The sequence below is a fragment of the Mastigoproctus giganteus genome, chromosome 4, assembly GCF_048544385.1.
Source record: "Mastigoproctus giganteus isolate SK-2022 chromosome 4, ASM4854438v1, whole genome shotgun sequence".
Taxonomy (NCBI): Eukaryota; Metazoa; Arthropoda; class Arachnida; order Uropygi; family Thelyphonidae; genus Mastigoproctus; species Mastigoproctus giganteus.
In genome coordinates this window covers 32357884-32384754 of record NC_143578.1, presented here as the reverse complement: position 1 = coordinate 32384754, position 26871 = coordinate 32357884, and the positions used below count along the sequence as shown (strand labels likewise).

The 26871-nt window shown below is 33.9% G+C and overlaps 1 protein-coding gene across 1 annotated transcript in view; it reads right to left on the bottom strand.

Annotated features, from left to right (window-relative positions):
* The window catches only part of ninaC (STKc_myosinIII_N_like and MYSc_Myo21 domain-containing protein ninaC), a 262582-nt gene that overhangs the window by 124932 nt on the left and 110779 nt on the right, over nt 1-26871 (bottom strand). The window contains exons 8-14 of the mRNA XM_090371467.1: nt 26746-26822; nt 20677-20822; nt 14974-15039; nt 9531-9621; nt 7892-8056; nt 3006-3122; nt 210-314 (exon numbers count right to left, since the gene is read on the bottom strand). Of these exons, the coding sequence (XP_090227593.1) occupies nt 210-314; nt 3006-3122; nt 7892-8056; nt 9531-9621; nt 14974-15039; nt 20677-20822; nt 26746-26822 (767 nt within the window). The remainder of the gene's footprint in view (nt 1-209; nt 315-3005; nt 3123-7891; nt 8057-9530; nt 9622-14973; nt 15040-20676; nt 20823-26745; nt 26823-26871) is intronic.

Here is a 26871-nt window from a genome sequence, read left to right as displayed (position 1 = left end):
ATTATTGGAACACTCAGGATGAGCATGAAATCATTAACTGGGAAAAAATTACAAAACATACATTCTATAAGCAATTAAATTCTGAGGTCATTCTAATTCCAATCAACTACTTGTGTTACAAAATATGACAGCTGACAAAATACAAATGTAAAGTCATCATTCTTGATAATAACTAAGCACTTTTAAATAGTTAAATATATCTCTCTTACCTGGTTTTGCTTCTGGTGTAACATAGAGTGATATGCACCATCAGCTACAGCAAAAATATGTGGTGGTGAATCTGATTTTGCATGGCCTCTATACCTCAAAGATATCTAATAAAAAAGAAAAGTATTTATATATTTATAAATACTTGTATTTATAACTACATAGTGTGTTTCACCAATGTGAAACACAAGATATATTACTGAGCTTGGTAAAGCTCAACAGTAGACTAAGCAATTACTAAAATCATATGCTGTGCATGTCTGTAAGACTGCAACTCCTTACCTTTCAATCATAATATTCATGATATATCTGATGTATTAATTAGACACTTTTTAAAACAGTTAAGCCTCAACAAATTATGCTTAATATGTAAGATGCTATCTCTGATCCTCAAAAAAACTATATTAGAATTCTCCACTAGACACTTTAAAAATAAGTGAAATTAAGCTTAGATTTAATTAAGCTTGACTTTAATCCTGCAAGAATGTTTAAAGTAAGCACCAGTCACCACAACTGATGAAGGAAAACCCCCTCTCATGAAATGCTTTTTCTGACAGGAGGAAAAGTTAATTTTGAAAACTTAAAGAATATTCTTATTATGTGTAACAAATGGTAACAATTAACCTTTTGCTCATTAAGCACTATAATGGTATTTTATGGGTATAACAGTATTTTTGTGTATAGAAAATATTGTTATACACATAACAACATTTTCAATACATGAAAATATTGTTATGGGTATAATATTGTTATATTAAAACGATGAATGCCTTTTCTGGAGTTTTTGAGTCCATTATTTGCCTTCCTTTTTTTTAGTGTCTAAACATCCAAGTTTTAATTACCATTGCCAACAGTTAGAATTGTTTAACTGTGTAATTTTTCAAACCCCACATAAAGCTGGTATAAAATTTATGTTACTAGGCCATCTGTTACAATGATTAATTATTGCTATAATTATTAATCATTGTAACATTCAATTTTTTTAAAACAAGTAAGGTGAACAAAATGACAAGCTTTTTCAAAGGCAGTCATCTCCCAAACTATGAAGTTATTCCACTGGCACTGAGAACACTGGACTTGATGCTTCTAAATTTTTCTTTGGGGCTACATAAAGTTCAGAATCTATGCTGTATCTTCATTGCATCTGAAAGGCCTCAGAGAATGAATGCCTCCTGCCATGCCACTAATGTTGACATGTGCACAATGTCTACCATTAAACTGTCATACTACTCCAAGCCTGTATTGCAGGCTTGGAATAGTATGACAGATAGCAGTCACTTTGAGTTTGCAACATCCTATCAATTATATATGTATTTATTTGCCTGTTTGTCATAAAGAGTTATTGTATAATATGTTCTCATTTGTGGAATAAGTGTTATTCTGTACATATCTCAGTTAAGCATATTGATGAGGTCCTGTCTTATATGGACTGGAATTTAATATCATAGAGATACTGATCTGAGTTTCACTAATAGCCATTTCATTACTGTTAGTTATACTGGCACATTGTAGAATAATTTAATTAATCTAAACAGTTACACTGAATCCAATTTTAATATCAAATTCAAAAAATTTATAAAATAAAACCATGGATTTCATAGGACTCCCCCCCCCATAATCCATCAGGGGTGACCAATCCATTGGTTATTTTACTCTATATTTAAAAAGTCAGATTCACCATAGGAAAAGTTGGCTGGCGAACCATCATGAAAAAATTACATCTACCAATTTTCAAGGAGTATGTTTTCCACTAGTTCCTACAAATTGTTCTACAGAGTAGGTAGGTATGCAATTCCTGAAAACAACAGAGAGGTTGCCACTAGCAACATGTATTCTGCCACACTAGTTATTCACAACTAAGTAATTGGTAAAATTCATGCAATAGATCAATATTACTTATGTTGGTTTTGGTATCTGTGTTTTCTACTGTTGAAAGCAAGTATTGTATACAGGTCTGCAGGCCTCACTTTAGGAAGGATGTAGATCTGCTGGAATGGGTGAAGAGAAGGGCAACCGGGTTGGTGAAGGGAAAGGCTTCAGTTCTGCAAATTGCAGCATCTGGAGACTAGGCACCTGTGGGTTGAAATGATTGAGGTGTTTAAGTCCTTGAATGGATTGAGTAAGCTGAACAGAATGGCATTCTTCCTCTTGCTGAGACTACACACATGAGGGGAGCATAAAAAATTTAAGTTGAGGAAGGATGGTTGCAGGACATATGTGATGAATTTTTCCTTCAGCCAGTGAATAGTTGATTGTTGGAATAGGCTTCCAGCTGTTGTCGTGAAAGTGGATGGTCAAGGAAGAATTAGACAAATTCTTTGGAGGTATGGATGGATGAAGTGTGTAGTGTGTGTAGTTTTTTTTTTTTTTTTGCTGATACTATAAGTTTGCTTTCTTGCATCATTTGCCACTACTACTACTACTATATTTTTATGACATAAATTTGAACAGAAAATGTTTTGTTTTCTTTATGACATAAAAAACATGTCATAGACTTTTATGACATGTTTTTATGTCATGAAAGACTTTTTTACTGTTTTTCCTTATTTTTACTTTTTTCTTATTTATACTTTTGTTCTATGCAATTTTCAAATATCCTCTAAATATAGACACACTTCAAATTACATAAATATTTTTTATTTTGCAAATTATGAATATGATTACCATCAAATTCTCATGCATTTGAATATGAGTTATTTGATTATAGGCAAAAATATAAAATATTAAAAATAAAATAGATAATTACTATATATATTTTGAATATAAAGTAAATTTAACTAAATTTGAATCTGAATTACCAAATCTGAATATATACAAAGCTGTTGAAATGGATTAACTGCCAGCAGGATATCTCCAATGTAAGTATAGATTTGTCCTTGAGAATACCGCTGTGCAATTTGCTCAACTATAACCTCCTACAAAAAAAGCAAATATCTAACAATTAAACCATTAAACAAATAAAATCATATTATTTAAAGCATAATGTAGCAGTTTAAAAAAAAATAACAGTTTTACTAATTTAGGATATTCAAATACCTATAACTTAAAGAATAAATATTTTTCTGTATTATATTCTATTTTATTCATGCCTATAAAATTCGAAGCCATATATATAAACTATTTATAACAAGACTAATTTGTCTAAATATATTTTACTACAACTATGCTCTCTCCTTTATAAACTATAAAAAATTCTGTTATGCTTATGCATTCCAAAATCTCTCTCTCTCTCTCTCTCTCTCTCTCTCTCTCTCTCTCTCTTTATGGTAAAAAGAAAAGCTAGGGAGGTGCTAGTTTTTAATATACTGAAAGCACTTTCTCATATGCATGTTTAAATAATGCCAAAAATTTAAGGAAAAAACTGAATAAAAAACTGCAATCTGGGTATCAGAGGAGCTGTTTCAATATTGATGTAGATGTTGTGATGTCATATTAATCTACACTGACTGGTAAATTCCTGTGCTGTTGCTATATTGTTTTCAGGTTATCTAGTTCCAGTGACATTGTGATGAGTACTGCTGTTTTGAAAACAGTAAAAAATAGAAATAAAGGTATCCCATCCTGGGATGTCTTGGTAACCTTATAGTGACTGATATCATCTGGAATGGAGACAACAAATGCAAATGAAGTGTTAGTGTGAGCCAAAATATCCTGTCTTGAAGTGGTAGAATTATGAGACTCAGTAATAACAGTGAAAGTAGCTAGATCAGAGACAGATAGGTTAAGTAGAGGGGAAGGGAGCTTCTATCTTCTAGTCTGCTTCACTATTGGAGTTAATGATTTGATTACTTTCCTCATTGAAACCTTTTAATTATTTGGATTTAACATTGTAGCAACCTTGATTTCTATTGACTGTTATCTGGGAACATGCTTGAATAAAAATGACTTTTTTTTTTTTTATTCTATAAAATTTCTGTTTATACACTGGTGTGCAAAACTTAAGGACCAACACTATTTCTAAAGGTTACCGGTTACAGTGCACCTTTCTAAAGGTGCACTGTAACCGGTGCACACTACTGTACTGAGGTAATCCTTTCCCCATGTGTGTGTCTGTTCCAAGGTGCCATTGGCCCAAAGTTCGTGTTTATGGATAATAATGCCACACCCCATCGCACTGCAGCTGTTGATATGTTTTTGGAAAGTGTGGACATTGTTTGTATGGATTGGCCTGCCCATTCTGCCGATCTAAATCCCATCGAACACATGTGGGATGCTCTGGAGAGACACCTAATGGCACATCCACACCCACCAGAAAATGTTCACCAGCTGAAGATAGCGCTGACAGAGGAATGGATGATGTTACCGCAAGAACTTATCAACAACATTGTGCTAAGTATGGACAGGCAGTGCAAAGCCTGTATCAACATTAGAGGTGGCCATATCTCCTACTGAGGACCACCTCTTCCCTTTGTTCCATCTTTGGCAGTGATGCATCTGTATAATAGTGCTATGTTGCCATTTTTGAATAAAGTCTCTCTGTACCATTTTAGCATTAGCATTAGTAGAGGCATATGATGCAAGAAAGCAAGCTTATGCAGCATCAGCCAAAAAAAAAAAAAAACCGACTTCCACTTCACCCCTCCATTTGTTGGAAATACCCTCTCCAGCTGAGCCTTAAATTTATTTAGGCTATCAATTTCCACAACAAGGGATGGAAGACTGTTCCACCAACCAACTACCTGCTGGCTAAAGGCAAACTTCCACACATCTATCCTACATCTGCTTTTCCTCAATTTGAATTTATGCCCTCTCAGGTGATTATTCTGAGCAAGAGGAAGAATCCCATCAGCATTGAGCATGCTCAAACCATTCAAGGCTTTATACACCTCTATCAGATCACCTCACAGGTGCCTAGTCTCCAGACACTGTAATTTGCAAAACTTAAGCCTTTCTTCACAAGAGCAACCCTTTGTTCCATTCACTAATCTTGTTGCCCTTCTCTGTATTCGTTCCAACAGCTCTACGTCCTTCTTAAAATGAGGCCTCCAGACCTGTATACAGTACTCAAGGTGTGGCCTGACCATTGCCTTATACAAGGGGATAATCACCTCTTTCTCCCTGCTAGTAAAATTCTTGTATATTTGACAAGACACTATGAGCTACTCTTGCAACAGTCTGCACTGCCCTGAAAACTTCATATCTGCCTACACAATTACTCCCAGGTCCTTTTCGTTCTCTACCACGTGTAGTACCACAGAGTTGATACGTCACTTTGGGGTTACTGCTTCCATATGTAGTACTTTACATTTGTCAATGTTAAATTTGCCACCTCTCAGCCCATCTGCTCAACCTTTCCAGATCCTGTTGCAGCAGCATAGCGTCAGTAGTGTTCTTAACAAGCCAACCTTTGTATCATCTGAAAACTTGAACATTAAGCTTGATATACCATCATCAATATTATTTATAAATACAGAAAACAATAATGGACCCAACACTGAATCCTGAGGGACTCCACTAATAACACTAGTCCATGATGAGCAGTGTCCATTGATTACCACTCTCTGTCTTCTCACCCTCAACTACCCCTTTATCCATAGCAGCAATATGCCTCCAAGGCCACACTGCAACAATTTGTTCAGCAGTCTTCCATGTGCAATAGTATCAAAAGCCTTTCTAAGATCCAAATATATAATATCAAAGTTATTCCCTGCATCCAGTTCCTTTGTGACCACATCATAGTATCCAATCAAATTGGTCAGGCAAGACTTCCCCTTAACAAAACCATGCTGTGTCCAAGCTATAACTGAAGTCTTTTCTAGATGATCCTGCAGTGCTTCTTTAACCAGTGTCTCCATTAATTTTCCTGGAACAGAAGTTAAACTAACAGGTCTATAATTACTTGTGTCGCCCTTTGATCCTCCTTTGTGAATTGGGATCACATTTGCACATCTCCTCCCCTGAGTCCAAAGAAGCTCTCATAATTATGGCTAAGGGTTTGCTTACTTCCTTTGATGCCTCCTTTAATATAACTGGATCGATCCCATCCACCCCAGGTGTCTTTTTTATGTTTATCTTCAACAATTTCTCCTCTACTTTCCTCTCAGTTATTACAAAATCATCTATCTCACTGCCAGAGTTTAACTCACCTCTGGCATTCCCCTCCCTCAATAACTCCTCATGTGTGAATGTAGAAGCAAAATACTTATTTAGTTTGTTAGCCACCTGAGCAGGATCAGCAACAGTTGAATGATCAATATCCAGTGGACCAATCTGATTCATCCCTTTCCTTCTAGAATTTACATAGGTAAAGAACTCTTTGTTGTTTTTCTTTGCATCCTTTGCCAAGGATTTCTCATAATCTGACTTTGCCTGCCTAATCTCCTTTGTGACTTGGTTACAGACCAGCTTATATCTTTTATAAGCTTCCATGTCACCCATTAATTTATATGTATCTCATGCATTTTTCTTCTCTGCCATATGTCTCATTAGTTCACTTGACATCCATTTAGGCCTAAACCTTTAACAATATTTCTTTGTTGGTATGAAAAGCCTAGTAGCTTCCAAGATTAATTCTTTGAATACTTTATATTTTGAATTTGCTGTTGGCAACATCATCAGTTGTCCCACCGTATAGAACTTAATTACTGTCTCAGACCACCGTAATCATCTTTACGAAAGCAAAAACCCTTCCCTTTACCCCTGATGGTAGTTACCTCTTTGAGTAAATCCCACTTCAGCACAATGTGATCACTGCCACCTAGTGGTTCCTTTATCTGCAGATTCTTAATGCATGAAGAATCACTACTGATAATCAGATCAAGAGTATTACTCCCTCTAGTTCCTCCAGAACATGCTGATGTAGAAAACAATCATCCAATAAATCCACAAAAGCCTTTCTAGTATGTGAGTGATCAACCCACAAATTCCAGTAAATACCTGGGAAATTAAAATCCCCCATTATAAGACACTCTGATTTACTGGCCCACTCTATTTCCCTGTGCAGTTTCTTATTATACTCATCAGATTCTTTAGGCCTATAACACACTCCTATTCTCAATTTTGATCTCCCAATGCTTATGTCACACCAAACTGACTCGACACTGCACTGTCCAGTGATGTCGACTGGTTTTTGGAAGCTTGTATGAATTGAGAAGATATAGTCCATTAGTGCAACAGATGGCAAATCTATAGTAGCAATGTTTGATAAGTAGAACAACTACTTCGTTCTCCCCACCCACACTTTTGTGGCTGCAGGGTTTAAACTCCAAATAAATATAATGGTCTTAGTGCACATTCAAATTAACTCTGCATTATAACAAACAGTCTTGGTATTGCACTACTTTTAAACAAATGGAAATACTGAAAGACAAATCTTCCATTTATTTAAAAGATATGATTATACTATGAAAACCTGTTTTGGGTCATAACTTACTAGTCCCTATTCAGATAGCAGATGGTCTGAAATGATAATTGCCTGGCAAAACAGTCGTAAATAAATTGTTTGACATGAACTATTAAGATTATTAAAACTACTGCATTCTTATTAAGGTTATTGCATTTAAATCCAATTGGCCATAAAAACATAAGTTGATGAAAAGATTCTCCTAATAATTTTCATAATTTTGAAAAGGCCAAATAGCATTAAAATTTTATAATTGTCTACATAAAGGATTATTTTTATAGGAATTTATTCCACTTTTAAATACTGTTTAACATCTGCAGAAAGAACAGCAAACACACACACCTCTGACAGATTATCTAATGCTGCTAGATCATCTACAAGTATTGGTTGAGGACGGGATTTACGATCTGTCTTTAGCTTTCCATGTTTTGTGGTCACCTCTGGAGGTCTTCTGATATAACCCAATTCTTGCTGCTCTCGCATTACGGATTTCAGCTTCAGACGAATCTTTGAGAAAGATACAAAAATATGTAGTAATTATATTTGTATGTGTATGACACTTGAGCTCATATTTACTTTCAATAACACTTTTTTCCTCTGTTCAAGCAGCACTCAGATATGTGTACAAAAATTACATACAGAAATCTACCTATCTTCCTATTACAGAAAATTGTCAGAAGTAAATAAAGTTAAATGACTAATAACAAATAACTATAGGATTTACTGTGTAATAAAAAAAGTGCATTTGGTTGGAAAAAACTATGTTCTTGCACCTCTGGGAGAGGATGCCCTTCAATAGATTTAAGTGCATACCATCCCTGTTTTTAATAAACATCGACCATGCCTCTTAATGAGAGAGAAATTAAAATTAGAATAAAAAGTATTTCCAAATGTAAATGCTGTTAAAACCCACAGTTTAGAAACTGGCCTTGCATATGTTCTGAAAATTGGAATTTGTGTTAGTGCACGAAAAAGGCTGAAAAGAATTGGTCTACAGCAATATTAAGTTTTTAAATTCATAAAGTAACTTATTTATTATGTGAATTGTTATTTGTAAAATAATAATTCACTTAATAAATAAGTTACTTGATGAATTTAATCATTAACAAACTAAGAATATTTAGTGTATGACTATTTTAGGTTTATAATTAAACATGCTCATATTTTAAGTTTATAATTATTGATCTATATAGCAGCCAGTTAAGTAATAATTGGTTGGCTACTATTCAGAAAAGTAGCTAATTTAACAAGTGACTTTCATATGTTAAAAGAAATATCCAGATTAAAAGAATCTTATCATGTCATCAAAGATTACCCATATTTACTCAGTTATCCATTCAAAGGTTTACTCAGTCATTTGATATCACCAATCACATAAGCAGTTTACATGATCTCTAGTAATTTCCTACTAATAATACATGCATAATTATTAAGAAAAAAAAATGGACTCATATTTTTCTAATGAAACAGAAAATCTGAAAACTATGGTGATATTGTTAAATAAATAGATGCCTGCTTTAAAAAAAATAGGCTGAAATATGTTCTCAAAGATACATTTTTTCTGAAATTTGGGTGCTCTCAGTGATGAACATGATGAAAGATTTCTTCAAGAGATATCTGATAAGAAAAAGCACTACCAGGGAAGGTAGAATTCAAATATTTGGCCTATTGTTGTAAGTTGACCATAGAAGACCCAGATACAAGTTATAAAAGAAAATTGAACAAACTATTTTCTATTTAATTTGTTACATTAGTTACAATAAAACTTTATTCATATATAAATCTTTATTTTGCTTTTTTTGTTTAAATTTAATACAAAATTTTTTAAGTTCAAATTTAAATTTGGCACATTCAAACTATAATTACCTACTTCTCTTTTTATTTTTCAGTGTAACATATCATACTACAGATACCTATTTCACTAGCTATTCAACATCAAAAATTATTCTGTTAAAGATAAGAAAGGCAAATGCTTCCTTACCTCTTCAGGATTAAGAGGGACTTGTTTAATAAAAGGATGCTGAAGTAATTCTGCAATTACTGGCCTCTCTTCATAGTCTTTAATAAGACATCTGAAAGTAAATATTAAAAATAAGATAAAGACAAAAGAGAGAAAGCCATTTTTTAAAAATAATCAAAACTAATGCATTAATAATTCAGATAAATAGTGCCGACACCTGTCCAATTATTGTATGATTTAATAATATTGCTTAATTACTGACAGCAGTGAAGGGGCACCTCCGTAGCCAGGTGGGCAAGAGCAGTGCATAGCACACACTTCTTGATTAGACCGGGGTTCGTGCCTGTGACCACCAAATATGGAGGTTGCGGAAAGGTCAGGGAATGACCACCGCATATCCCCAGAGCAATATGGCCTTAGTTACTAATGCTCCTAAAAACCAAATAACAAACAAACAAACAGCAGTGAAGAGATTCAACTGACTTTAATTATGTCTTTAAATGAGACATTTTTTATATCCATCAAGAAATAAACTATTCAAACACTTTATACACCATGATAAATAATTTTAATAAACAAGCATCATATTTATTAAAATCATCTTTAAGCTGATTAATAAGATGGGGAGTTGGTTCAAAGTTCCAACACCTGAGCATTGATAGAAGGCATATAATATACAAGAATATGTGTAAATGTGGCAAAATATACATAGGCAAGACTGAAGAAGATTTCAAAGATGTGTAGATGAACCCAACAAACACATGTAGCTAAAGGGAACAATAAAGAATTGTAATTGGTAGAAAATGCACTGGAAAGCTTTCAGACATAATAGTGATAGGAACTTTACAGTAATAGTTGGAGAAAGAGACTTTAACAAAAGAAAAATAAAAGATGCCTTTTACATTAATAAATTTAGCCAGGTGGCTTTAAACAGAAACAGTGTCAGATTAAGATACAGGCTAGCAGGGCCCTTGCCCAGGGCACCATTCTTTAAGGGGTGCCAAAAACAGAAGACCAAATGAGGCAAAAATATATATATCCTTAGGCACTAAAAAAATCTTTCTGCCCGGAGTGTGGAAATATCTTAATCTGGCCCTGAAAGAAACAAGAGAAGAAATATAGGGAACCGTGAAATGGGCTTTTCAACAATAAAAGTAGGGGTTCTGGGGGATGCAAGGCTGTGAGAATGCCAAACACTTGATTGGAGATGTCTTGTATGACAATAATATCAGCAGTTAGAGAAATGATAATTTGTAATCCTTGTTTTTGACTTATTATGCATGCAAACAAGGATAACCCTTTACAAACCCTAGTAAAGGATGTGTAACATGATGCTTGTTTACTAAAATTATTTCTCACGGTGGTAGAAAGTGTTTGAATAGTTTATTTCTTGATGGATTCAACTAACTTCCAAGACTGAATTTGCTTTATATTGTATATCTGTTCTATATGACTAAAAAAAGAAAAATTTTCAAAAATACAGTGTTGCTGATGTGCAATTGTGAAACTCTCTTGCAAGTTATCTGCAAAATATAAAAATCTTTCATTTCTGTTCCTTCATCTATAGATCAAACACTTGAAAAGTTCTTTTTACTTTACCATATCATCGGACAAATTAAAGGAATTCAATTTGGCTTTTTAACAAAATAAGGATTTATTTTGCTGGAATAGTTACTGCAAACGGCCTCCGTAGCCAAGTGGTCAGGAGCGGGAGTACAGTAGTACACGCTCCTTGAGTAGACCGGGGTTCAAGCCCCTGACTGCTGAATACGGTCGATCTGCCAACCCGCACTGGACCAACGTGGCAGATTATGGTCCATTTCCCTCAGCATGAATTGTTGAGGAGGCTTCCATCCTGCAGTGGGTTGATAATGGCTGCACTTTACTTTTTTTTTTTAGTTACTGCAAATAATGAATGATGTTAAAGATTTTTTTTTCACTCAACGTTTTCTTTTGCTTAGTGTAGACCTTTACATGAAAAATGGTGTAGTCAGTATATACTTCAATCAATATAGCTTCCATAGCTTCCATCTGTTGTTGTGGAAGTGGATAGTTTGAATAAATTCAAGGAAAAACTAGACAAACAATTAAGGAGATGAATAGGTGAAATGGGGATATATATACGTTTTTTTTGTTTGGTTGATACTGTATAAGCTTGTTTTATACAAATACCATTGCTATACTTTATATATCTCTTCATATTTGCTCAATAAACATTATACAATACCAGTTGAAGAAAGGCTAATGATTTGTTAGCCTAACAGGATCTAACTGCACCATGGCAACAGACTATACACTAATACAAAAAAAATTTTCATTAACTGAAGAGCAACCTTGATTTGCAACCCATCACCTGAAAGTCACCTATTTATCACCTTTTTTTTAATCATCTGAAAGTCACGAGTAATTACAGACCTGTTAGTTTAACTTCTGTTCTAGGGAAAATAATGGAGTCACTGGTTAAAGAAGCACTGCAGGATAATCTAGACAAGATGCAGTAATAGTTCAGACACAGCATGGGTTTGTTAAGAGAAAGTCTTGTCTGACCAATTTGATTGGATACTATGATGTGGTCACAACGAAACTGGATGCAAAAAATAATTTTGTTTTTTAACAAAAATAATCATATACTTGGATTTTAGGAAAGCTTTTGATACTGTTGCACATGGAAGACTACTGTACAAGTTGGGGCAGTATGGCATTAAGGGCAAGTTGCTGCAATGGACAAAAGGATGGTTGAGTGGGAGAAGACAGAGATTGGTAATCAATGGACACTGCTCTTCGTGGACAAATGTTATTAGTGGAGTTCCCCAGGGGTCTGTATTGGGTCCATTGTTGTTCTATATATTTATCAATAATATTCATGAAGGTATATTAGGCTTAATGTCCAAGTTTGCAGATGATACAAAGGTTGGTAGGATTGTTAATGGCAGTAAGGATAGTACACTATTGCAACAGGATCTAGAAAGGTTGAGAAGATGGGCTGAGAGGTGGCAACTGAAGTTTAACATTGACAGATGCAAAGTACTGCATATGGGTAGCATTGTGCTACCCATAGTACTACTCCCCAAAGTAACATACCAACTGTGTGGTACTACACTCAGGGTAGGGGAGAATGAAAAAGACCTGGGGATAACTGTGCAGTCAGATATGAAAATTTCTGACAGTGCAGATGGGCTGTGAGAGTAACTCATGGGGTCTTGTCAATGATATTCAAGAATTTTGCTAGCAGAGATAAGGAGGTGTTTATATAAGGCAATGGTCAGGCCACACCGTGAGTACTGCATACAGGTCTGGAGGCCTCATTTTAGGAAAGATATTGAGCTACTAGAATGAGTACAGAGGGCAATGAGATTAGTGAGTGAAACAAAGGGTTGCTGTTACCAAGATAGGCTTAATTTCTGCAAATTGCAGCATCTGGAGTCTAGGCACCTGTGAGGTGATCTGATTGAGGTGTATAATGACTTGAATGGTTTGAGCAAGCTCAATGCTGATGGAATTCTTCCTCTTGCTCAGATTTCGCAGTTGAGGGGGCATAAATTCAAATTGAAGAAAAACAGTTGTAGAATTGGTGTGCGGAAATTTACCTTTAGTCAGCAGGTGGTTGATTGCTGGAACAAGCTTCCATCTGTCATTGTAGAAGTTGACAGCTTAAATGAATTCAAAGATAAACTAGACAAACTTTTGGAATGAATGGATGGGTGAAACGGGAAGGTTTTTTTTTTTTTTTTTTTTCGCTGATGCAAGAATGCAAGCTATATAAGCTTGCTTTCTTGCATCATATGCCTCTATTAATGCTAATTACATGGTCAACTAATTAAACTGTTTCTGTATTAAGGTACCCACCAATCAATGAAACAACTGCCTTATCTAGTTATGTGTTAGGTCACTCAACTCTGAATGACAACCTCAGTATATCATGGCATGGACTCTGGAGAATGACAAAACACTACCTAAGATACAGCCTGCTATGCAACCTGCACAATGGTCTCTAGCTGTGCTACTAAATGGCAACCATTTTAATTTCATCCCACTAATGTTCAATCACAATGACATCTAGGGAATTGGTTGGTGAAGGAAGTAGAGAGAGTGCAAGCCTTCTGACTATTCCTCAAATCATATATGCACTTTTTGGCCAAGAAACATTATGTATTATTCTGGTATAAAATGCTATAATCCAATCAATACTTATAGTACAACATCCACATTTCCAGCATCTATGCACTATAGGAAACAGACTCTGACATATAGCATACAGAGTTCTTCACTGTTTCCCTCGTGTTGGCTTGAACCACATACATCCTTCCCCCTCCCACCACTATCGTGAAGTAATCTTCTATTTTTTATAACACCACTTGCAACTGCTACTTGTTTTACAAGTGCCTTTCCAGCCCTTATAACCTCTGCAATAGTTGTAAGGGGAAAAATTCCTATAAGTGACAAAGACATTTGGCGGTATCAACGCAATGGATTATTTGCTAGAGCAGGTATTTCAGAGACAGACAAGTCTATCACTGACCATTTCCTATCAGTAGGAAATGGTCATTATCAAGACTAGCAGTGGCAAGTGAGAAGGACATTACTTGTATATGTGAACTGGTCCCCATATCAAAGATAGCCTATACAAATACCATCACTGTTGTTTTTTTTTAATAGTGATTATGCCTAATTACACCAGAATTGGACTAACAAAACCAAACCAGATGGACAAATGGATTCATATACAGCCCACCACTGCAAAGGAGAAAAAACATGTTTAACCCCAAACAACCAAAAATTCTCAGAATAAAGAAAAGAACATTTTCAGTGACTTTCATATTTCAATCAATCTGCAATAACATCAGTAGGAACAAAGGAAAAGTAAAAATCCTCCCAATTACTGACTGTCTCTGTTGTGAAATCCCACAGAAGGGATTTTTCATCTACTTCTAACTCTAAATTCCTTCCACTTGCTTTTCTCCCTCCCTCCTCAAGATCTCAGAACACCAATGATAACTCAATTAGCCTTATCAAATAGAAAACCACAGTGCTTTCCACCATTGATCTACAGGGAGGCAAGCACATCAAAGAGTCAATTGGTTTCCCATTCAACAGTAGGAAATGGTTATTGTTAAGATGCAGTGACAAGTGAGAAGGATATTACTTGCATATGTTGACTTGTCCCCATATCTTATTTTAAGTTCTTTTATTCATAATATAATTTCTAGACCAAATGTAAAGTTACTATCCATTGGTGACAGTCCTAAGATAAAGACTGCAATATGTGATTAATGTTATTATTTTATAAATTAGTTTTCATTAAATTCTACCATGAAATTATGCACCATTGTGTTTATTCTAGCCATTACTACATCTAGGAAATTGGTTGGTTTTCAACATCCACATCACATTACTTCTGTTTGCAAATCAAATTACAAATGTAAATGATGGTAAATGCAAATATAAAATTTATTAAAATACTTACTCTGAAATGAAATTGTTGAATTCTTGACTCCAGTTCATTTCATTTCGTAACTTTGGTGGTGGATTTCTGAAATATTAATTCCCTAGTGATTTGTGTGCATATTTATAAATAAATAAATAATAACTCATTCATAAACAAATATTTAATTTTATGATTTAAATCTTTTGTAAATTTTATACTCAACTGTTCACATGCTTAAAGTCTAATAAAGTTATTAAGTAGATATAAAGATACCAATCTTCAGCCAATGCACAAGAAAATGAAACTCTATCTAACATAAGTGAATCACTTCCATACAAGAAACTAATATGCATTTCTGAAATTTAAGGCATATAATATTCATAACCTAATCATATGATTTAATTGTTCTTAGTTGCATCAAAGGTAGGTATGAGACTCAGTGTCACTGTAAACTTTAATTAACTGTTTTAAACAATTCAGTTGGAAGAGAAAACATTCTATAGGTATCATTACTAATAAATGTTGTAAATGAAAGTTTATACTGAGATAGCTTTATGAAAAAAAATGACCAAAAAGGAAAAGAATAGATAAAACATGTAGAAAACAGCATAGATACCAGCAGATACTCTCATGGTTATCAAAACAATATATTTTGTTACAGTGGAAAGATAATACAAAAAAAAAAAAAACAACAACTTTGGAAGGTGCATTATGGCCACAGAAGCCGATGCACCAACAACTAACAAAAAAAAAAAACATGTAACAATCTTTATGCTGTTATCTCAATATGTATGGATTGAAGAGTGCAGCATAATAAAAATACCATAGCCTGGTGCTGAATGCTATGTCCCAAAGAGAGAAGTGGAATTCTGTGGATATTAAAGTCAACTTTTTCAATTTCCAAAACATATTTTCTCATTATAAAATAGATGTGGAAATATAAATATTTCCATACTTTATTTTTCACGTGAGTGTATAGTAATAAATGAATACTGAAGTAATATTGAAAAGTTAAAATTAATAAAGATAAAAATCAGTTGACATGATCTAAAATTGACATTCATGAAATTAACAGAAACTTTAATAAATGTAGTTTGCATCTCTGCATACACAGCCCAAAGAACTATAAGAAAATTTTTCAAGAAAGAGATTTAAAGTGTGATTAAGTTAGAATGCAATCAATTTTTAAATATGGTAAAAACTATTTTCTTCCATCATCATTCTAAGGGCCAAGCCCTGTCACCATAGAGATCTTTTTTCTCCACTCAACCCAAATTTGGACTTTTTTTGTTTTGCTTCCCTGTAGTTCATTCTTGAGAGTCGGAGCACATCATCAAGTGGTGTGATTCTTGAAGGGAAAAGAAGTAGTCCTCTACTTCTTTTCCCTTCAAGCTGTCCTTCTAGTGTGTTTACTATCCAATATCCAATCATTGTGTCTCCAGAGAGTCCTAGGAACCACATCTTCCTCTTATTATGGTTTTCTTGATTGTTCTTTGTTCCTCAGCTACTCTGAGGACTTCTTCATTCATTTTTTTGTCTCTCCAGTTGATTTCCATCAATGTTCTCCAGAAAAACATCTCAAATGCCTCGATTCTCCTCCAGACCATGTTTCACATTCATACAATAGTATACTCCATATATAGGTTTCACGAATCTCTTCCTCTTTTTTTTTTTGTTTATCTTGCTTGCAATAAATGATTTCTTTTTCCTAAGTGCTTCTTTCACTATAGCAATTCTCCTTTTTATTTCTAAATGGCTTTTGCCATCCTCTTGTATGTTGCTTCCAAGATATACAAATGAACTTACTTGTTCAATTTCCTTGTTATCTATTTCTATCTTGTCCGTTTTTCTTTGACTTTCTTTTCCGGGACCCATTATTTTTGTCTTGTTTGTGTTAATTTTGAACCCGTATTCTAAGAAAACTTCTTCCATTACTTCTATTGTGTTTTTCAACTCTTCTTCATTTTCCGCTAGTGCTGCTAAACCATCTGCAAAATGAATTGCACCTGTACTCCTCCTATGTTTATTCCTTTGGTTTTACACTTCATTTTCTCTAGAGCATCCTCCATGTACAAGTTAAATAGTAATGGTGATAATGCACACCCCTGCCTAACTCCTTTTCTTATCTTGGCTATTACTTCATTATTTTGAAATTCAATTTTTGTTGTTTGATTTTCATATAATTTTTTGATGGGTTATCGATCTTTCCAATCAAACTTCATGACTCTGAAAAGCTTCTCCCAGAGAACATTGTCAAATGCTTTTTCTAGATCAATAAAAGCTATGTCTGTGGTTTTATTTATGATTATTCTTCTATCTACAATTGTGCATAGCACTAAGATTCTTCCATAATAATTATAATATAATGAAAAATTGCACTGTTCTTTACATATTTTACACTGCACTGTACATATTGTATGACTTGCACTGTCATACAAAATATCTTTGATATAATGCCAAAAGAAACTGTGCTGTGTGATTCAGGCGCAATCAGAAAGTCAGAACTAGAACACAGATGCATGCTGCCTGTGTTAATCTGAGAGTAACTCAATTTTTGAAAAGTTCTCAAAATATTTCAATAATATACGAAAGAGCAATGCATCTCATCTTTCTTGAGGGTATTGTCTTTAACATTTTTTACTAAAGTTTTTCTTAGGAATTAGTCTGGAAAGAATAATTAATTAACTCTAACTGAGCAGATGAAGTTTGTCTATATTGTAATTTATTATCTTTTATTATTATATTTATTATCTTCTATACATTAAAAAAGTTTTCCTCCTAGTGATATTTATTCAAGCCAATGGGAGAAGAGGGCAGGGCAATTACATCACTACAAATATGCAGGTAAATAATTACATTGTTGTCTTCCATTGAAAGACAACTGCCTCCATAACGTTCACCAACCTTGTGCACGTGCTTCACTGTCTAAAACATGACCACGCCAGGCATCATTTGATGTTCCATTGTAATGTAAGCTGATGAAGGAACTCAATATAGTTTGTATATTTGTAAATAGTTTATATATTTTGTAAATATTTTAAATATTTGTATAGTTTATAAATATTTTAGTCCTGCTCTTTCAGATGCAATAATTATGGAACTCAAAGCAAAAGGCCTTTTCCTAAGTGGCCTATATAAACGCAGGTAAATAATTACATAGTGATATTTATTCCACCTTGAGAATGCCACATGGTGGGATAGCTAATGGGAGAAGAGGGATGCAGGTCATGTGGGCAGGGCAATTATGTCACTACAAATGCACAGGTAAATAATCACATAAGTCATTTCCTGATTAGATATCGATCAGTGCATTTTGACATGTGTGTCTTTTACGTAGAAAAGATTTGACTTACTCCATCATACCTCTACATTTTAAAGTGTGTGCAGAGGTTGAGCAAAGCAAGCAAGGGGCAAAGACCCCTAGTAGATATTATATTTAAAAAAGTCTGCATAAAAGATAGTATGCTTGAATTTCTATCCATTTTGCAAAGGGAACTAAGCATTGAATTTTTATATATTTTAATCTGAGGATTTCAATAAATTTTGGTAAGCCATAATTCATAAGTAATTACAGTATGACATTCCTTGTAAATCAATTCCTTGTCCATTCCGCAAGAATACCACAAGAAAAAATGTTTCCGATTCATATGTGAAGAATGGTGTTCAAGAAAAATTAAAAAGTGTCACATTCAGTGACTATAACTGTTTTCATTCTGCTTAACAATCATTTTCAGTCATACCATTTTATTCAAATTTGTATAATCTATTATATATTATTAAACTATTATTGAATATATGTTAGATCATGGATTCGTGATCTCACCCTTAAGTTATTAATAATGAAATTATGCAATTGAATAGGATATTTGTCCATGAAAAAAATCTGTATATAGACAAATACACACATATATACATATACAGTGGATTCCGGTTATTTGGGCCACTGGTTAATCGGGACAGCCATTTATTTGGGGCAAATCTTAAAAAACAGAAACCAATCAAGAAAATAGCCAGGGTTTACTTCGCTTAATTGGGACAGCATGCCGTTTAATTGGGGCAGGAGACCACAGCACTGGAGATTACCCTACGATTGTCTCCAACGGTACCACCTGGTTCAGTCGAAATTCTGGAGGCCACAACCATAAAACAATAAAAACAATTAGCAGTCACCTGTTTATTGGGCTTTTCTGTTAGTGCAATCTATCATAAACAGATAGTAAAGTCGATCTTATTGAATTTGTGATAATACCGACAGCTGGAATTCTGTGGGTTATTATGGTGAAATTTGCTTACACTTCCATGAAATCTTCAATCATATAAAAAAATTAATTTTCAGATCTTCTCTTCATTCCTGTTTTTAAAGCTTTGTAACTCATTACTCCGATCTCACTTGCACGTATCGTGTTACTTGCAATTTGTGTGTGCCATGTTCTTTGTTATTGATTGTTTATCTTTTTACTGTTTTAAATTTTAACCCCCACCCACAAATGTCAACTAGTTCGTATGTACTTAGCATTAGCATTAGTAGAGGCATTTGATGCAAGAAAGCAAGCTTATGCAGCATCAGCCAAAAAAAAAAAAAAAAAAAAATTAAAAATAAATAAATAAATAAAAAATAACCACTTCCACTTCACCCCTCTGTTCGTTCGAAATACCTGTCCAGCTGAGCCTTAAACTTATTTAGGCTATCAACTTCCACGATAAGGGATGGAAGTCTATTCCACCAACCAACCACCCACTAGCTAAAGGCAAATTTCCGCACGTCTATCTTATTACTTATTACTTATTACTGTACATATTAATTATTCCGATTATCACGTATATTCTTCCGATTTTCACATATCATTTAATTTTTTAATTGGTAAGGTAATAACGGGTAAATTTGTAGCTGTGGATAATATTCCTCCTATTTTCTCTAATTAGAATCGTTGTTTAATAGAATTAAAATTCAATTCACAAAAACGTGATCACAATGACCGGCGCTCACTACACATCATATAGTGAACGGTACTTTACTATGGTGAGTTTGTCGTAACGTGATTTGATTGCACAGTGAACTAATTGTAAAGTGGGGGGGTACGTTGTATTTTTAACTATTTACGTGAAACTTCGGATAATTGGGGCAGCTGCTTAATCGGGCCAAAATGCACTAGTCCCGATGTATCCCAAATAATCGGAATGGACTGTATATATATATATATGGCCAGATACATAATCATGGACAAACTTATTTAAGAATGGTTTTAATAATATATAATAAATCATACAAATTAAATATTTTAATAAGTTAACTGCTCGAGCATTATGGCATGGCAGCAGATCACAATGAGCATTTTCACTAGTTTAATAACATTTTTGTGTTGCATGTTTTCATGACTTTTGTACCTATATATCTTTTTGACAGACCAAATTGGATTATGAATTTTTTCAAAAAAAAAATATTTGAAGTGAAAATAGTATGGGCATAAAGCTTAATACTGGAATTAAAGTTTAGGATTAGTCAAATTAACCAGTGACATTAAAATGCAACTAAGTTTAAAGAATAAATTATGTGAACAATTTATTCAAAAATGACAGATTGTGTTTATGTCTAAAATATTGCTTAAAGTCTAATAAACCAACATACCCATCAGAATACTAGAATTATAAGCTACTTGTAATAAATATAACATTATGTGCAATGTTCAAATAATTAATTATGATTTGGAAGCTATAAATATTTAACAGCCTTGATAAACTAACCTTGGAATTTGGAATAATGCCCTCATGGGATGAATATCTGCCAAAGGAGGATCTCCTTCTGCTAATTCAATGGCAGTAATGCCCAAGGACCACACATCACACCTGACATCATACATATAATCTAACTGCTGAGAACATGCCACTACCTATTAAAAATGTAGTCCGTTTAGTAAAATATATTGCATGCTTCTTTTTATCAAAATGTAAAAATGCACAATTTTTATCTTTAATATTAATTATTCAGATGCACAAAGAATATTAAACATTTCAGAATTTTTTTCTACATATGTAAAGTGTTCTTGCTTTTCAAACAAAAATAAATAAATAATAATTTGCTTAAAATCAATAATTTTTATACTGAACAATCAAATTTTTTAAAAAAAGTTCTTGTTAAGAAATAAGAAAAATATTTTCTGAGAAACATTTTCCACATTTTATAATTTTTTTATATATATATTTATAAGAAATATTCTTCCATCCCATTTTTAGTAATTCCCACTAAAATTATTTTAAAATATATTGATTAATATTGTATTAAATTTAAATATTTTAAATTATTTTAAAATTTAAATATAAAAATATTTAACATTTATAATATAAAACATAAAAAAATATATTTTTAGCAGTTCCTGCTAATAAAAAAGGTGTACTTCACTCAAAAAATTCAAACCCAAAACATGCTCATTATTGGAGGCCCTAGAATTTTAGTTTTTAGCCATCATTTTTTTTATCATATCATGCTACATATATTTTATTTAAGCAGCTTCAATGATATATAGTTTAACAAGCTTAATAAGACTGCACATGACTAAATACCAAAAATGGTCTTCCCTTAAATGTAATTCTTTGTTATTAAATTCCCTATCATGTGCAATCTTTGGTCATCAAGATCAAAACTGAAGTAGAGGCTCATTGTACAAAAAATTATAAGAAACAACTGATTTATCAAAATCAGGACAGTAGTATCAAAGAAAGTATTCAGCACCAGAATTCAGAAGGCCCAATACAATACAGCCAAATAGCCAATACTGCACTCCTGTGCATTACTGCACAGGAGTGCAGTAATGCATCCCACATTTGAGTGGGCAGTAGTTCCAGCCCATGTGACTACTAAATACAGTTAATGATTGTATTCATTGTCAAAATAATTAATTGTAAACTTCTCTGACCTAGTGGTCATGCCAGAGTATATAGTTCAAGCTATGTTGACACTACAACATATTGTGGCATGACGTAAATATTACTGGAAACGCATGTTATTACATTCCCACTTTTAGCATCCTTTTCTTCTGATTCCATGATTAATCCTGTGAAGTATGTGTGTGTGTGTGTGTGTGTGTGTGTGTGTGTGTGTGTGTGTGTGTGTGTGTGTGTGTGTGTGTGGTGGGGGTTATGTTTATAAAGCTTTCTCACTTGTCCTTTTCCTGCTGGTCCCTTTGGAAAGCAATATAATGGAAGTTTACTGTATTACGATTAACTTCAACATTCAAGTATTATTATGAGTAAAATTACAATATATTATGGTATTTAAAAAGAAGAGCATTCTCTATGAGAAGATATAAATAGTAAAAAGCAGTAATTAAGTTTTGACTAAATAAAAAAAAATATAATAAAGAGGACATTCTCTTTATTTGCTTTGTAACTACAGTAGACTCTCGATTTTTCGGGATAGATGGTAAAAAACAAATCCCGGATAATCCAAAAATACAAAATTCCCGGATATACGTAAGAGATACGTTCCAGGACTTCTTACATAATTCGAGTTTTACGTAACTCGGGAATGACTAATAACATATTGCTACTATATTATTATTGACAAATCTGAATGCAGCGCAATACTTGTTAATGTTTGGCCATTTTCACACACTGTTATTATTTTAATTTTCTGATCCAACTCGATTGCTTTCCTTTTCTTGATAGATTTCTGTAAAGAACTTCACAGGGTTAAGGCGAAAACTCACTATTATCACTCCATCCTAGCTCACATTTTACTAAAGCACATTTCTGGAGGTCATTACCATTAAACAATAAAATCAATTTGCACTTTCCGGTTTATTGGGCTTTTCTGTTCATGCATATGAACGGGTAGCAAAATCGATCTCATTGCATTTGTGATAATACCAATAACTGGAATTCTGTGAGTTTTTATGTTATTATGGTGAAATGTGTGTGTGTCCCCTTCACTGAAATCTTCAGTCATATAAAAAAAAAAAAACATAAATAAATTGTAAGAATCTTCTCTTCTTTCCTATTTTTTTGCTTGTTACTCACTTCTCATGTTACTCATGTATCTCACTTGTGAATTTGTGCGTGCCGTGATCGTCGTTATTGATTGCTTATTTTATTTATTTATTATTTTTGTTTGTTTTAAATTTTACAATCCTAAAAAAAAAAAAAATTGAGTGAAAAAAAATTTACGTAAATCCATAGTTGCGTAAGTCGGGGACTTACTGTATCGAAAAATGTTCAGCAACCTATGTAGAAAAATATGGCAATGGATAAAAAACGAAAAAAACTTACCTTACACTACTTGCGTGTCCAATACAATGCTTCCCTTTATTTTTTGTGATGTCGATTTTTAAGTCTATAGCTTTCCTATATTTTTTACGATGTCGTATATGGTTTGGTCACCAACATTTCTTTAGAGATTTAACTGATGCACCGTTTTCAAACTTTTGAATAATTTCAAGTTTTTGTTTAACTGAAAATGCAACTGTTTTGCATTTACCCATCATTTTCGCGATTTCTAAACAAACAAAAAAAAAAAAATTCTGACATCCCTGACATAAATAACGAAACAAAATTTGTCTTTTTGCAGTGCAACAGAATGCAACAATCAACGCGATGCACTAAAACAAACTAAACATTTGGTCTCTCTTTTTCTTTTTTTTTTGAGGGGCGGGTGTGAAGGTGGCAGGGGTTGCAAGATAATAGGTACACTCAGTGCTTTTTTTGTAAAAGAATAGGTGCCAGTACTTATTATTTGCTATCAGGAAAAATTGAAAATAAAAAGGATATGAAAAGTACTTTAAAATTTTTTTTTTCCTGATATTGTTACTTTAGTGGTAATTTGGATTAAAAACAACAAATTTAGTATATTAACACAGTTTATTATGCATAAATTTATTATTATTATTCAAGTATATAAAAAAATAAGAAAATAAATCGGTCAACTACTGATTTCCGGGCACTTAGGATGAAAGATCCGTAGTCACTAATGGTCGTTGGTGTAATATCTCGAATAGAGAGCTTTATGGTAACTGAAAAAAGTTTCCAGTACCTCGGCATGACCTAAAACTGAGGAACTAACGAAAACGTTGTCTATTTGAGTCTTTCCAGTTGTTGTATGACAGGGTGGGAGAAGCGACTAAACTCTTGGGGGAGAAGCAGCTGGCAGGTGAGGGCCGTGCAAGGCTCTGCACAGGTGCCTACCCACCACTGCCACCTCAACACTGACTTTCTGAGTACCTCCTTGCCGGGCCAACTCCAGCTTCGAAAATTTTTAAAAAATACTTCTCGTCGCTCGAACCCCGGTCTAATCAAGAAGCGTGTGCTACTCCTTCCCACCTGGCTACGGAGGCGCCAGACTGCCACGCTGGTTGGCAGATCAACCGTATTTAGCAGTCACGGGCTTGAACCCCGGTCTACTCAAGGAGCATATTCTACTCCCGCTCCTGACTACTCGGCTACGGAGGCTATTCATTAACTAACTATTTAGCAACCTTTTTGTCATGAAAAGGAGAGTTACTTAGTACAAAGAAGTGCTCTATTGAAGTGCAATAAAAAAATTTTTAACACAAAAAAGTAAATGATAGATTTCAATGGGAATAGTTTTCCCTTGAAAAGCAGCAAATAACGCATAGCCAATGTGATTTTAAAATTTTTAGCTCCATTAGTGACAGAAACAGTGGGAACGTGAAAATTGGTCACATTTTTCCTGTCTGGTGCCGCCATTTTTAATTTTAAAATTATGTTTTAAACCTACTCGTTGAGCTCTTTCCAATGGTGCATAATGAGCTGTAGGTTGTCGACATTTTTTGTCCCCACATTTTACCTCTCCATTTCTCAGACAAATTTTTGTCAACAACGATCAATATGGCATTACGTTGGCCCACATGATGTATAAACCCATGCAAAATTTCGAGTCAATAGGTTGAGTGGTTCCAGAGATACAATGCTGTGACAGACAGACAACCGAGTGACATTATGTGTCCTTCGTTAGACTACGGACTGTAAAAATAATAAGTAAAAATAATTCCATAATAAAGTTTTTTTGTAGAATATTCAAATTTTTATTAAGTTCTCATCCGACACCCTATGCCGACTTCTTTTCTTTCTCTTTGTGTGTCAGTTGTTGTCTGAAGCAGCCATGAATCGACATATTTGCTGGATCGAAGCGGGTCAGTGGCGGCCTACAATTTTAAGAAACTGTTTTTGTCATCAACGAAGCTCTTGTTGGGCTGGCGATCAGATTCATTTGTGAAAATCCTCGTTCACATTGACTTGTTGAAACTGGTATCATACTCAGAGCATCCATCAAATGCTTCAATTCTTCTGAAACCATCTTTTCAATTAGGTATTCCAGAAATCCACAAATTGCGTCTCTTTCATTTAACTGTAGTTGACAATTTTCTAACTTCATTTTCACCAAGTGGCAACAATTCATATTTAGAAGGTTTAATACCTTTGTTGTCTTCATTTTCCTTCTCTCGTCATCAACGTTGTCATTAGTTCTTAAATTTGAAGTTTTTCTTTTCTTTCTTTTTTTTTTTGAAACTCTCCAAAATGTCAGTGTTATTCAGATATTCAGGTACTGTGACCTGTAAACAGAGATAGGGAAAATTTACAGAAAAATGTTGATAACGCACTTCTGCGAAAGAACAGATGATTATTTTTCGGGGTAAAAGAAAATCACGCTCTCCTAATTCTCGAACGGGACACTTACAGTTGATTCACAAAGGTGTCCAACCTACGGCCCGCCCAGAAAGTCAACTAAAACAGCATAAAGAAATCTAACTTTGAATTTTTTTTTAATATGGTCCCTGTACGGGAAAAGTTTGGACACCACAGTAGTAGAAGGTGTTGTTATTTTGGTTTTTAGGAGCATTAGCAACTAAGGACATATTTCTCCAAGGATATGTGGTGGTCATTCCCTGATCTTTCTGCATCCTGCATATTTGGTGGTCATGGGCTCAAATCCCGGTCTAATCAAGAAGCGTGTGCTACACACTGTTGCTCCTGCCCACCTGGCTACGGAGGCGCCAGTAGAAGGTGCACCAGAGCCCATTGGGAATACCCCTTGATCTGCTCACTGTTGACTAGTGCGACTTCTCTGTATGTGGGACAGGTGGTTGGATAGATTTTACCAGGTACCACTAAGTTGTAGAATGGTAATCCCTTTACCTCTCTTAATTCACACAGCAGCACTAATTGCCTAAATTGCCTGAAGACCAGAAATGCGAACAGCGCGTACAGAGTTAATTCTCCGTTCACTATATGAAAATTTTCTTTGCTCAACGGAAAGTATTTTAAATGTAACTTCCAAGGGGAATTCAAAATAATTTGCTATAAAAGGACATCATTAAACAGAGGTCTGACTGAATAATTTAGAATTATAAAAATGATTATACAGTTTTATGTAGAAAATATCTTAACAATAGACAGTGAAAAATGCAAAATTAGTTAAATAATTTTAAGTTTATTTGAATAGTAGGAAAACATGTGAAAAAAATTTACGGAATATTACGAATTTTGAAGTGCACTGCATCCAAATGTTACACATCACTGTTAATAAAGGTGCCGGTACACCATACCGTTGCGTACCGTCCCAAAAAAAACGCCGGGTACACTAATCTCCCAATTACAACTTATAATGCAGCTTTTTGCTTATTTAGGACTTGAAAAACATCTGTTTATACCTATTCTGGTTATTACTTGAATTTTATGATTTCTGGTTGTTTTTTTTTTTTTTTTTTTTTTTTAATTTGGAGTCTTGAAGTGTCCCGGTTAATCTGATTCCGGTAAATCGAGAGTCTGCTGTATATTATATTATCAAATACTAATACTTACTTCTGGTGCCATCCAGTAAGGTGTACCAACAGAGGTATTCCTTCTTCCCATTGTCTCTGCTAAGTGTGAAGAAACTCCTAAAAAAATTAATGATCAAATTATTTTATCATGAAAAAACAAAAAAGC